Source organism: Seriola dumerili, unplaced genomic scaffold (assembly GCF_002260705.1).
Source record: "Seriola dumerili isolate Sdu_G_001 unplaced genomic scaffold, Sdu_1.0 BDQW01000088.1, whole genome shotgun sequence".
Taxonomy (NCBI): Eukaryota; Metazoa; Chordata; class Actinopteri; order Carangiformes; family Carangidae; genus Seriola; species Seriola dumerili.
In genome coordinates this window covers 6,400,051-6,415,110 of record NW_019174343.1, presented here as the reverse complement: position 1 = coordinate 6,415,110, position 15,060 = coordinate 6,400,051, and the positions used below count along the sequence as shown (strand labels likewise).

Here is a 15,060-nt window from a genome sequence, read left to right as displayed (position 1 = left end):
CGTGTCAGAGTCCATCTGCTGTCAGGAGGCTGGTCTGGAGCACGTTTTGCGTGGTCATTCCTGCATCACCATGGAGCGTACATTCAGCATACTATTCCGGGAGGTGGGAAGTGGGAGCTCCCAGGCTCAGTAGCATGTCTTATAAAGTTAAATGAAAACTTAAACAAATAAATAGCTCTCTAAAGTTTTCTACAGTAAATAAAGTTTTCCAAAATTTCAATATAACTGAAATATTAATCTTTCACTTATCTTTGTTTTAAGTTCAAACAAAAACAAAAAGTGCAAGGAGATCCCAGGGTCTGCAGCATCTCTTATAAAGTTAACTGAAAATTTAAATAAATAAATAAATAGTTCCCTGAAGTTTTATAAAGTAAATTAAACAAGTTAGATAAAAATTTGCACAGAAATGTGAGTCTAAAATCAGTTAGTAGTCCCAATTGAGCAGCACCAGATTGTGGTGCAAAAAGCAGAGTTGTTCAGCGTGCTCTCCAGTGAGACGGCTTCTTTTGCTCTCATAAATTGCAGAGACTTCACTGAAGACGCGCTCACTTGGGACTGATGAGGGTGGTGCACAAAGAAACTTTCTTGCTTGTTTCGCAAGTAGCTTGAAGCGCCCTTCATTCTGTCTCCACCACTGGAGTGGGTCCCCTTTACGCCTGTCGATCACTGGCTCCTTGAGATACAGATGTACCTCATCCTCAATGCAGCTACTGGCCAGCAGGTCACCAGCGTGAGGTGCCAGCAGAGAACTGAACATCTCATCAACATGGCTGCGGAAGGATGCGTGTTCTCTCCGTTGCCTTTTGTGGGTGTTTCCGTCATTCTCACGTGTCCCATATGCAGCTGCCTGCTCCTCCGTACTGGCTCTTTCTGTGGCAACCTGCTCCTCCATAGTGGCTCCTTCTGTGGCAGCATGCTCCTCTTGAGTGGTCTGTTGTGTGGCAGCGTCCTCTTCCTCTTTCAACCATCCTTTGGCCTTGCTCAATGTCGTGGGAGAGGAGAATGCATGACTCTTATAACGAGGATCTAAGAGACAGGCCAGCACCACAGTTTTTGTGTCTTCTACTTTTGAGAAACGCTTGTCGAGGCTCTCCCTCATGGCTTGCCTGAGCGTTCTGATGCCTTTTGTGGAGGGCCCCTCATCATCTTCAAGAAGCATCTTCAGCACAGTCAGGCATGGAATGATGCAGGATGCTGATGAGTTGCTGTGGCTCACCTGAAGTGTCACTTCCTTTATTGGGAGAAGAGTTTCAATTAAATTGGACACAAGGTCCCACTGGTGAGCAGTGGGGCCTGCAAATCCTCCATGTTCACCACAGTAGATGGTAAGTGCACGCTTTTATTCCAGCATTCTTTGCAGCATGTGGAGCGTTGAGTTCCACCTCGTTGGAACAGCCTGGATTATGTTGTGCTCTGGCAGGCCAAGTTCCCTCTGAATGTCTCGCAAGCGCTGTTTGCCCAGAATGGAGTGGTGGAAATGTGTGGCACACTTCTTAAGTATTGCAATGACATCTGTGACGGCTCTTTGACTTGCCCGACCGTCATTCACCACAAGTTGCAAGGTGTGGGCTGTGCAGCTGAGGTCTGGGAGTTCAGCGAGCCTCATTCCCTTCACAATATTTGCTCCGCTGTCTCGAAGCACTAGTGCTACACGGTCTTTACTTATCTTCCAGTCCTCTCAAGCATATTGAGGAATGTCTCTTTCAGGTATTCCCCAGTGTGGGACCCATGCATCGCTCTTGTATTTAAGATGACCTGCTTTCTTGTCCATTCAGCGCCGATGAAATGGCATGTCAGGCTCATGAGAGACTCTGTCACACCAGACCAGCAGTCTGTGGTGAAGGAGAGAGAGTAGCCAGCATTCTCTGGTTGAATCAGCGCTTTGATCTTTTCCACAATCTTGTGGTGAACTTCTTGCAGCTTCTCAGTTCGGTAATACTTTTCACTTTTCAGTGCATATCGTGGCTCTGCTGTAGCCATGAGGCGCTTAAAGCCAACATCTGACACCACCGTGAACGGTTGGTTGTCAGTGACTATCATCTCTATGACTAGTTTGTCCATTAGTTTCGACCTGTCATCTGAACTTGTCCACTTTCTTTGTTTCTGAAACATGTCCTCTATTGTTGGCTGAGATGAAGTTGCCTCATCCTGATGAGATTCAGATTCCTGTTTCTTCTGTGCTGTTTCATACAACTCAGGGTGATGAATCCTAAGATGGGACCACAGATTTGAAGTATTTTTGTTTTTCCCTGTTGTTGCTCCCATGCTGACACCTTCATTGCATGTATTACAGACTGCCTTCTCTGGTGTTGGTTGAGTGTAATACTTCCATACTGCACTTTTAAACTTAAGTCTATCCATCTGCAATAAGGGTTTGAAAAAAAGAGAGAGAGTTAAAAGTGGGGCCACATGCTGACATATGCTCAACTCATCATGTTTAATTTATAACAGCATTTGGGAAGCCTGTAGTTGATTTCTATTATGTAAATGTTATATTTGGACCCTGCCATTCAAAACTAGGCTGCTACATTACTAACGATTAATGTAACTATAGCTGAAAAAATAGTACAATAGCAATAAGAGAGACTCTTCATCCCTGAACACCATGCAGTTCATGTAGGCTTTATGATGCAGTTACATTATGTCTTAAGTCTTGAACAGCAATATCCTGCTCCTCTCTACAAGAAACTATCAAAGACAGCTTCAGGACACACTTCATCTAACAATATGTCATTTTCTGCTGCTTGGGATCTCTCAATCAACACAGAAAAAGGTAAAGTACTTGGTAGTTAAACAGCCATTATTACCCTACAGTTTTCTCTCAGACAGACGGTACTTGCTGTCAGTTTCTGCAGCTTCTCATGTGGCTTACACAAACACTGTACTTAAAGACGAGAAAAATGGAACCGATCTAATCTCCACTCTCTCCGACGTCCAACTGGGGGCATCTACGATGGCTAGACGAGTGTCAGCTATGTCTGGTAACTTGGCCGATCAGCTGGACTGGGATCTGGCGAAGTGCAGGTGGTTTAGCATCCAGCGCGACGAGTCCGTGGACAGCAGCAGTACAGAGCAGCTGTTGATTTTTATCCAGATGGTGTTTGAAGATTGCTCCACAAGAGAAGAACTCCTGACACTACTAACCTTAAAGACAACCACGAGGGGAGCTGACATTTATAAAACGGTGAAGGAGTTTTTCGTACAGAAAAAGGTACCATTGGAAAAGCTGGTAGCAGTGACTAGAGACGGGGCTCCTGCTATGATCGGCCGACATACAGGTTTCATCGCGCACTGTAAAGGTGACCCAGACTTCCCAAAATTTCTGCATTACCACTGCATCATTCACCAGCAGGCGTTATGTGCAAAAGTGATCGGCTTTGAGCATGTAATGACTCCCGTTGTGAAAATCATAAACAACATCTGCTCCAAAGCAAAACGGCACAGGATTTTCAAGGTGCTATTGGAGGAGATGTCAGCTGAATATGGTGACCTGCTGCTACACACCGAAATCCGATGGCTCAGCAGAGGACGAGTTTTACTTCGTTTTTTGTCACTTTTGGGTGAAATCAAAGAGTTCATGCAGTCCCGAGGCGAAGACGTCTCACTGCTAGAGGACACAGAGTGGACACTTGACCTTGCATTTTTGACGGACATTACTGGGAAACTAAACCACTTGAACTGCAAGCTGCAAGGCAAAGATAAGACTGTTGTTGATATGATAAGTGCTTTAAATTCATTTAAAGCCAAGATGAACATTTTCACATTTCACTTACAGAGAAAAAAGGTGCTGCACTTTCCCTCTGTGCAGTCGGTGCTGAAAGACAATGCTTCTGCATCTGAGACATTTGACAAAGTTGCAGAAAAGTACTGTGAAGTCATAAACAGACTTGGGCAAGAGTTTGAGAATAGGTTTTGTGGCCTTGATCAGCTTGAGCCATGTGTGTCATTCATTTCCAATCCTTTCATGAATGTGGACACAACATGCTTTGCTGAGCAACTGAGTGCAACATTCAACTTGGATGCTGGACAGGTGGAGATTGAAATCATAACTGCAAAATGACCTCCACCTCAAAGCCCACCAGGCTGCACCAAACTTTTGGTGCCTTGTTGACACAGAGAAGTACAGTGGTGTATGCACAGCAGCTATGAAGGTTGCCAGCCTGTTTGGTTCAACCTATCTCTGTGAATCAGTGTTTTCTGACATGAACTTCATCAAGAACAAACACAGAACACGCCTCACTGATGCACATCTGAAAGACTCACTCACAGTTGCAGTGTCAAGTTACACACCAGATTACAGTACACTGGTGAACATGCAATGCCAGTCTTCCCACTAACAAAGAAACAGACACCAGATGTTGTCAGTAGCAACATGGCAGTGCCATGGCAAATTTGAATTAAAATATTGAAGAATTGTATTCAATTTAAAAGTGTGTTCATGACATGTAAGTTATAATTTTGTTAAAAATGCCGCAGATTTGGTCATTAGTTCAAAATGTGACAAGATTTATTTAAAAATATGTAAGTTGATTTTTCTTTAACACCGATAATCAGTCGATCCCTAGTATGAATACATGTGGAATAAATGTATGAATAAAAAGTTAATGCATGCACACTTACTCTGAGCCACAGAAGTTTAATAATATCGAACAGACATTTTATATACAAACATATCAGATTTGTCATTCCATATATCAGATTATATTGAAAGCTAACTAATACATTTCATCAGTCTCTTTAGGTTGAGTGCATACAGGCAGTTTACCTTTTGGGCCAGGGGCCATTTGGGGAAGAAGAACCGGATCCCGATTCCAGCCTGTGTCGTCAGCGCCATTAGGGCTGTTAGGCTGCGGAATATCGTGGCTTTGAGTACGCCTACATTTATGATGATTTTTAAGTGTTAGATATGATTTACTTTAATATTTTATGAATTGTTTTTATTTTGTTGTTTTGTTGTTCTAATAAATATTTGAAGGTTTACTATCATTTTAAAAAATTATAATTATTATAGTGATTTAATGACGAGCTTCTCTGACACTGAACTGAGCTCAGACTTGCGCTAATATTATTATTGTGGGAATTTCACACTCATCAATGCTGCCTCCAAAGAAAGACTTATTCCAGGTGGGATAGAGAGACTGAACTATATAATATAATATATAATATACATAGGTGATTTGAACAGTAAACAGAGATTGGAGACTGGATTAGAATCTGAAAAAAGAATCTAAAAATACAAATTTAATACAACAACAATAACAATGCTTGTTAAATCAAAAGAACACTCTACAGGGTTCCTACAGTAATGGAAATCCATAGAACTCTGAATTTGAACATTTATTTTGTCAAAATTAATTGTGATATACAATCATGGAACAATTATGGGATTTCATTTTTCAAAATGTATAGGAACCCTGTGTGAGTGATTTCATCAGTCACTTTAACTGGTTAACAAATCATTTAGTGTTTTTTTTTTAGTGTTTTTCTTTCTGCTCTTCCTCTGAGCTGTGTTACGGGGCTGTGAGGATGCAAATCTGCTCAGATGTTTGGCAACAGACAGAGCTTTGTCTGGTTTTTCCACACCTTTGTCCTGGGCCAGGGTGATAAGAGTCTCAGTTTTCAGCTCCTGCAATGCTGCCCGGATGGATGTTGAGTTGCACCTTTTGATCACTCCTGCCACAATGTTCTTCCTGAAGGTATAATCCTTGTCCACCTTCAGTGGGGTCACCACATACTGTTGAGCAGCCTTGGAGTACTGGTGCTTATGTTGCTCCTCACCTTCCTTTGTTGTAGCTATCTCCCTGTTCACGTTATTGTTGTGATCCAGTGCAGCAACACGCAGACGTGCCTCCAAACTCTCCCTCAGAAATTTTTTTCTTTTTGTGGCGTACTTTGTGTACAGGGAGTGGAGACTTTCCAGCTGTCCCGTGTGAATGCCCAGTGTAGTCTTTTCCAGTTTCTTCAGGAGCTGTTTGTCAAGCACTATCTTCTGCAGGTGCTGAAAGGCAGCAGAGCTAGGGAGGAGCCATGGACGCTGACTCTGTTCTTCAGGAGTGTAGGTAGGGTGCTCACACTTGGTCATTGTCTCACCAGACACCCAGTGGTGCACATTTGTAATGTGATGCAGGATTGAGATCCACTTCTCTTTTAACTTTGTCACACTTCCCTCACATGTTGTGACACAAAACCAGAAGTGATTTGTGATCATTCTGATCCACTCAAACAAGTCCTCGTTGTGGCACTGCAGCAGTCGTTTTTTGACGGACTTCACGATGTGCCAGAGGTCATACTCATGCTGTATGCTTTTATGTTCCAGACGCATGACTTTCTGCACAGATGGGTGGCAGTCGGTTGCCAGAACAGATATGGTAATATCATACTCTCCCAACTTGGAAAGGCACCTCTCCAGACCATCCACCTCAAGCCAATAGCTGTTCTTCACCTCTGTGACTTTTACAGTTTCCTGTGCCACCACCAACTTTGACTTGATGTCGATGAGCGAGTAGGTTCCATATGAAGCATTGTGACCCGGGCTATCATATCTGGAGTCTCCTGACACGATTAGCGGCTCATCGCATAAGGCATTCAGTACAGCCTCATTGTGTACTGTCCAGGCACTGCTGACCCCTGGGATGACATAGGCCTTCTGTATGTTGAACCACTGTCTTATTGAGATGGTTTCCAGACCAATGGTGTCACACACCTCCATGAATGGACTGCACTTGTTTTTCCAGTGACAAATACAGCAGCAGGGACAGAAACATTGCATTCCATTATTCCTCTAACTAAAGGCTGGGAATGCTACATATAATCATGGCCATCAATGCATTCTGTCGTAATCCTAAGCCCAAATCCACTTTTGATCACTGTCGGTGGCCTGCAGTCCTGGACATGTACTGGCTTAAGCAGGGGGACACGTCTGGCACTGCAGGATTTGAGTCCCTGGCGGCGTAGTGTGTTACTGATGGTAGCCTTTGTTACTTTGGTCCCAGCTCTCTGCAGGTCATTCACTAGGTCCCCCTGTGTGGTTCTGGGATTTTTGCTCACCGTTCTTGTGATCATTTTGACCCCACGGGGTGAGATCTTGCGTGGAGCCCCAGATCACATTTCTTGTAGAAGCCAGAAACAAATGTCACTAGTGTGTTTTCATCACTGACCTGACATCTTTTCTCTCTAGTGCCTATTTTTCCACCTGCCTTGCACTAATATACAGTGTATTATAGTATATTATAGTATATTAACATCAGTACATAGTGTATAATCAGTTAATAGTATATTATGGTTATAGGCTAACTAGTAGTGATTTATGTCAAGTGGCTGCTTTTAATTTTTAATATCCTCTCGGGATTAAAACCGTTATCTATCTCTCTTTCTAACCCTAACCCATCCATAGGTACATAGTTACTAGAACTAGTTTTTATAGTCATCTGTCATGAAGTGGCGTTATTGCAGTCCAGGACCAAAAGAGGGCTCCAGTGCAATTTGCATAGTATTTAAAATACGTAAATTTCAGTAAAAGGCGAAACATTTCCTTATGCATAAGTATATTATTTTGCCTACTGTCACTACTATTGGTTCATATTGCTGATTTATTATTGTTATGGTCATGTTGGTCATGAATAAAACCAGTGCAGTAGCGAGGAGGCAGAGCGGACATCAGCCAATCAAAAATGCTTATTTTGTTGCGAGCCAATTCCAGTGTGGTTAAAAAAAAAACAAAAACAAAAAACAAGTCAGGTCTCCAGCGGTTTCCTGGGTGGACGGTCAGACACTTTAGGTTGAAAAAAGTAAGAATTGCTCCAAAAGTTAATTATTGTGCGTTTATGTTGGTTCGTGGTGGGTACGATATTTTTTTTTAAATTTGCCACTACACATGTGTGACGGCTTTTCGGCAGTCGGGCCATGTGAAGGAAAAGATAGCAAAAAAACTTTATTGCACGCATTGCAAGAAGAAACAAGATAATGGTGAGGAAGATAACGGAACTTTGGATAACGTCTGTGGATTATAACGTTTGGAGTATAAAGTCTGGAGTGTCTGAAGTTACCGACTATTGGAAACGGAGTCATGTACCATGTATGGTGTGTTTTTAGGTGAATACTTTCAGGCCCGAGCATTTTTAATGGTTGTGGTTTTAATTTCTGAGAGTCATTTTGGCTGTTATATTGTACAGCCAAACTCTCATCAGTTCATGCTGCAGAGATACTATGGAAATCTTTAGGCTAGGTGACGTGCGTCGGACTGTGTGTCAGGGTGAGGGGACATAAGGTGTTCATGAGTGCTGCTGTTTGGAGTGAAAGAAGTGTTCAGTGAGAGCTAGAGAGACTTTATGGAACTTTATTGCAGTCAATGATGATGTTCATCTCAAACAGATACCAGTACCTGCCGACTTATGTGGGTTGCTAAATGCCCTTCCTGGCTAGCGCGGTTTAGCGCCCTTTCCCTACGGCGGACTGATGCCTCTGCACTGCTGTTGTCAGAGTATTTAGGCCGGTCAGTAGAGTACATATTATAGGTGGTGAAATTGAAAACAGACGGAGCAACTTCAGGCTTTAGTCCAGGCATCACCAAATGGCGGACCGCGGTCCGGGCACGGACCCAGTGACGGTTCTTCCCGGACCCGTGAAAATTATATTATAATTATAATATTGGGCCTAATAAAAAGATAAATCATTCATGCATGCGCAGCTAATTTAGTTAATACGACAGAAACGTCATCAATAGCCAAGCCAATGAAATCGATTGTTTACCTTTCAGCGCCAGAGAATAGAGAGAGAGAGAGAGAGAGAGAGAGAGAGGGAGAGAGAGGGGAGATGAGTGAAAATGGCTTGCTCAAAAATGAGAAAAGTAGATAGTGAAAACCGAACTTTTAAAGATGAATGGACGGACCAATACATGTTTGTTCTGCCTGCAGCCAGTTCTAAACCTGTGTGTCTCATATGCTGTGAAACTGTGGCGTTAATAAAAAGTAGCAACATTAAGCGTCATTATGAGACCAAACACGGATCGTTTGATGAAACATACCCGCAGAAGTCCGCAGTGAGGGCAAGTAAAATTATCGAACTGAAAGCACAGTATGACCGGTCTACCCGTGTCCTCACATGCATTTACAGGCCAGCAACGTGCAGATGAGTGTTCACTTAAGATTGCGTGGATTTTGGCGCAACACAAGAAAGCATTCAGCGATGGGACAGTGGTGAAGGAGTGCTTAAATGCGGCTGCAGAGACTTTACTTGACGGTAAACAAAAAAACGACGTGTGGAAAAAATCAAGCAAATCCCATTGTCAGCTTCAACAACAACCAGAAAATCTGAACTATTAGCAGAGGATGTACTGGCACAGCTTGATGCAGCTGTTCAAAACGCAGTATGCATATCCTTAGCCATTGATGAGTCCACATATGTAACAGATAATGCCCGGCTTTTGGTGTATGTGAGATTTCTTCACAAAGAGAAGAAAGAGATGTGTGAGGACCTGTTGGGTTTAATGCCACTTGAGACACACACAAGAGGAGAGGATATATATGAGGGGATAAAGGAGATGCTCACAAAAAGAAAGATTAATCTGAAGCAAGTAGTCTCAGTAACCATGGATGGTGCACCTGCCATGGTTGGTAGAGAGAAGGGGGCTGTGGCACGGATGAAACAAGACAACCCTGATCTCATAGCCTACCACTGTATCATCCATCAGACTGTTCTCTGTGCCATTCTGTCTGAAGAGTTTGCTGAAGTAATGAATACCATGATGAGACTCATCAACTTCCTCAGGGCATCCTCATCCCATCAGCATCGACTGCTGAGAGAATTTCTGAAAGAAATGGAGGCAGATGCAAATGAACCACTACTCCACAACAACGTGAGATGGCTAAGCAAAGGGAATGCACTGGGATGCTTCTGGTCCATCCGAAAGGAAATAGCTGCTTTCTTACAGCAGCTCAAGAGACAAAAAGCAACACAGTTTGCAAACTTTTTGCAAGCTAACAACAGAACACTACTATGCGTTTTCAAACACAATCAAAACATTACTTACACTGAAATGACCCAACACGTCCTCGGCTCTGGAGTGACCCATGAACTCTGACCCATTGTAGCGGGAGATGACATGGTGTGTTCCCGTCTCATCATCAGTAGTCCAGAACCGCAAATGAATGTCAATTTGTTTGCTCTTTGTCGTTTTATTCATGCTTTCGTCAAACATGATTACATATGGCTTCTCACTAACGCTGTGTGATAACTCCTTCTTGATGAATGAAGCTATGCCATATTTGGCGAGATACGCCGTTTTATTTTCACCACAGGTGAATGACTTTGCAAGCTGGGAATCGGGGAACATGGTAGCAAAGACGCCACTTATTTCCTCATTAGATTTAAATGATTTATGCCTCATCACAGTATGGAGAACCCACAGTACCTCTGCCTTTTGGGTCTCTGGTGGTAAAATGAAGCTTTTCAAAGCCGACTGAGAGGTGGCATCTGAATTTGTATCTTTAGCTCGTGCTCCGAACAATGCAGGGATTAGCCTGGCCCCGCTGTGGCTAGCTGCCGCTGCATACCGCTGGTGCTCAACTCCTCTCATATGCGCCTCCACTGCTTTGACACCCATGGTCCCTAAGGAAAAAGTCTTTTTACAAAATTTGCACGTTGCCTTATTGTTATTTTCAGCGGGGGCCAACCACTTCCTAAATGAATCCTCCTCCATCCATTTGTAATTAGTGCCACGGGTGCTCAGCTCCGAGGCGCTTCTCTACAGCTAGAATAGCTGAGAGGAGTGCCTCTAATATTCCTTCGGGCTTATTATTATTCTTTCACCAAATTTTGGCGCGTAACTCGTCCCGCAGCTTTGAGAAAACCCCGGTAATATATATATCAAAACGTGCGTCTTGATCCCGAAAGAGGTGCTATGACTTTTGGTGTTAAAATTCCAATTTTTCCCAAAGTTATTCCCAAAATACTGGGAATAAATAATGCATTAGGAATGCATTGGAATTTTCTTTAAAAACCCACAAAATTTCACCTTTTTTCTACAAAATTTCACCTTTTTTCTGAGTCACCCAGCTCTCTCATACCTGCACGTAGAAATGTGATTCAAACTATAAAACGGAGGAAAACTTCTGCTCTCTCCAAAACACGGCAACTGTTTTTACATAACATGTAAACTTTTCAAACTATGAGCACTCAAAGGAGGAGTGGAAATCACTTTTTCTTCAAAGTTAGAGTGACAGCGTCAGTTGGCTAGAGTGCGTGAAGCAGTAAAAAATAACCTTTATTTTTATTTTTATTTTTATTTTTAACTCGAGCTCACGGCCAAACCGTAAAAAGGAGACAAATAATTCTTTCTGAAAATGTAGATATAGTTGTTGGGATTCATAAAATGTAACTTTGACAGGCAGGGTCTGCACAAAATTTAAACGGGGGTGCCGAGTCCGGCAGCAATACCTGTCTCACTCTCATTGACACCTAATGTAATCGTCTTTTTTTTTTTCAAAAGAATCTCACTCTGTCTTCGCACTGAGCTTACTCACTCATTTTAAGGAATATCTGAATAAAATAGAGACTGTAAGAAACTTCTGGCTTCAGTGTCTGTCACGGTGTTTTCGGTTTTTGAAAAGAAGTAACGGTTTTCTCATAATTTGCAATTGTTTTAAGCCATGTAGAAGCCAAATTCTGGGCAGATTTTCACATTGCCATGGCAACGGCAGCTCCTGACCTGTGTGCGTGTGTGCGTGCCTAGCAACCAGATAACCAACTCTCCAAGCTCCGCTAGCTTTACATTAGCCGCATGTTAGGTCTTAAATTACATTTAGTTAGGTCTTAAATATGTAAGTCCATTTACTGCTTCCTTTGTTGCTTTTCTTTTTGTTTTGTTAAATGAGTGAATGAAGTTGTGACGGTCTCCGCTGAGACAGAGGAGAGGAGAAGCTACTAGCCCTCTCTCGCTGTCACTTCTAGTCGCGTTGCTCTCCTCCCCAGTAATGTTAAATTTAGCACCGAAAAAAACATAATAGTGGTAATTTAAATAGCGGTTCATGGGATTTATTAACCCTCAGGGGTCCCTCTGTCCTTTTTTGGACATTTTCTTCACTTTTCTTTTTTGATTTGCTGATCATTTTGGCTGTGTTACAGCTGAAGGTATGGATTTCTGCAAGAAAGTGTCTTTTTTGACATATTTTTAAAATCTAATGTCAGTTACTGTTACAGGTCTATTATACACTGGTAACACATTTTGTACCCTCTGGGGTTCCTCGCGTCCAAAAAAGGACACACAAAGAAAATGCTATAAAATCATCATATATCAATATTTTTTCTGCTTTTTTTGCATACATCTCTTAAACCACTTCAGTTCTGCTCAAACCTACCAAATGTTTATTAGTTTTCAGGATTTTAACCCTTTAAATGCCAGTTTGAAGACATGTTGCCTCTTGTTTTATTAAAAAAAACAACACAGAATATGAGATATTTCCCACATAATACATGATGGAGGGATGTGACATTGTTTTATATCAGAGTCTTTTATATCAAGACATTTCTCAAAACCAGAATATGATCAGGGTGACTTTTGAACACTGGAAAAAAATCATGTACTCATCCCGGCAGTAGCCCCCGTGGCACTCAAAATTTCCCTGGAATTTTCTAGTATTAATTACATTTGCAGAAAATTACGTATTACGTTTGTATTAGGCAACTGCTATTACGTTTGTGGGATTATTACATTCAAAGATGCAGATTTGTGTTACGTTTGTGCTTAATTATGTTTGTGGGCGGTTATTACGTTAGCGGGTGTTACAGTACCACAAGATGAAATGCTCGTTGTCTGTCATCCTGGAGAGAGTTAATCTTAGCTGATGAAGACATTTCAATATAAGAGCCTCAAAAGCATTAAGGGTCACTTCCCGTTTAGTCGTTAGCCTGAAATCTGATTTATGGATTAAAGCTACACCCCCATCTTGCTTAGTGGCTCGAGCAGCATGTGCATTAGTATAATCAGGTGGGGAAGCCTCAAAAAGAGGAAGGATTACATTTTAAGTTTAAGCCATGTTTCACAGCTTTTGCTCAAGAATCAAGTCATTTATTAGTAATGCTTTGCTGGACAGTGATCTAATATTCAGGAAACCAAATCTGAATTTGACTAGTTAATGTAACAATTAATGCACAGACATAGAGTAATATATTTAAACATATTTATTTAAATATGGTTATGTGGGAAGAAACCAGAGCACCTGGAGGAAACCCACGCCCCTTAATTATATCAATCCATGGATAGCCTTGAAAACCGCAATGATTTTCAAGGCCATCCCTAGATTGCTTTTATTCCCCTTATTTTGGACATTTCTTGTGATGTAATAAAGTCAGGGGGGTCTTTTTTACATCATCCTTTAACAAACTCATTCGTTTATTTCAGTCAGGAAGGTTTTTGTCTGACCTACTTTTGTCTTCTCGGACAGGAACTGAGATTTGCTAGAGGTGGGTGGGAGAAGTATTTTGCGCTTAATGCGCCGGGTGGTTTTGGGAGTTTGGTCTGATTTCTCCTCAGACTGAAGCGCAACGTTTTTGGTCAAGGTGGGAGTATTGGTGGGCACGGCTTGAGTGGCAGACTCCAGTCTGGAAGTTTTTATCTGACCTGTCTCTGTCATTTCAGACTCCTCCTGAGACTTGCTGGAGATGGGTGGGAGAAGTACTTTGTGCTTAATGCGCTGGGTGGTTTTGGGAGTTTGGTCTGATTTCTTCTCAGACTGAAGCGCAACCTTTTTGGTCACGGTGGGAGTCTTGGTGGGCACGGCTTTAGTGGCAGACTCCAGTCTGAAAGTTTTTGTCTGACCTGTCTCTGTCATTTCAGACTGCTCCTGAGACTTGCTGGAGATGGCTGGGAGAAGTACTTTGCGCTTAATGCGCTGGGTGGTTGTGGGAGTTTGGTCTGATTTCTCCTCAGACTGAAGCGCAACCTTTTTGGTCACGGTGGGAGTCTTGGTGGGCACGGCTCTAGTGGCAGACTCAAGTCTGAAAGTTTTTATCTGACCTGTCTTTGTCTTTTCAGACTCCTCCTGACACTTGCTGAAGATGGGTGGGAGAAGTGATTTGCGGTTAATAATGCAATGGCCGGTTTTGGGAGTTTGGTCTGATTTCTCATCAGACTGAAGCGCAAACCTTCTGGTCAAGGTGGGAGTCTTGGTGGGCATGGCTCTAGTGGCAGACTCAAGTCTGAAAGTTTTTATCTGACCTGTCTTTGTCTTTTCAGACTCCTCCTGACACTTGCTGAAGATGGGTGGGAGAAGTGATTTGCGCTTCATTATACAATGGGTGGTTTTTGGAGTTTGGTCTGATTTCTCATCAGACTGAAGCGCAAACCTTCTGGTCAAGGTGGGAGTCTTGGTGTGCACGGCTCTAGTGGCAGACTCCAGTCTGAAAGTTTTTGTCTGACCTGTCTTTGTCTTTTCAGACTGCATCTGAGACTTGCTGGAGATGGGTGGGAGAGGTGATTTGCGCTTCATAATGCAATTGGTGGTTTGGGGAGTTTGGTCAGATTTCTCCTCAGATTGAAACGCAACCATTTCGGTCAAGGTGGGAGTCTTGGTGCGCACAGCTTTAGCATCAGACTCCAGTTTGAAAGTTTCTGTCTGACCTGTCTTTGTCTTGTCAGACTGCATCTGAGAGTTGCTGGAGATGGATGGGAGATGGGTATGACTTGATTTGCCTTTGACATAAGAACGGAGCTCTGTGGTTGTGGGAGTTAGGATTGTTTTCTGTTCAGGCGTCAGCATAACCATTTTTCCGAAGATGGAAACCTCAGTTTGGGCAGATTCAGCTTCAGATATGGAAGCTAAGTCTGTTGAGTCTTGTTGGAGTTCACAGGAGGTGACTGAGAGGCAGATATTTGATTTGGTGCTTTGCACCTGGGTCTGGTCGTGTTTCTTCTGAGTGCTTGGCTGCTTTTGTACCACTTTGGGCTTGACTTGGAGCTGGGTGTCAGCAGATTTGTCCACTCCAGTCTTCGTCAAGGCCTCCATGTTCTTCATTTTGTTTTTCAGGTACAACTTTTTGGTGTCTGCCACCTTGCCAACCAATACC

The 15,060-nt window shown here is 42.7% G+C and overlaps 1 protein-coding gene across 1 annotated transcript; it reads right to left on the bottom strand.

The window, feature by feature from the left end:
* Positions 1-424: 424 nt before the first annotated feature.
* LOC111221583 (zinc finger BED domain-containing protein 4-like) lies at positions 425-6,709 on the bottom strand. The gene is given in 5 exon segments (XM_022745036.1): positions 425-823; positions 944-1,672; positions 1,675-2,361; positions 4,766-4,875; positions 5,515-6,709. Coding segments are annotated over 5 exon segments (3,120 nt in total).
* Positions 6,710-15,060: the final 8,351 nt, after the last annotated feature.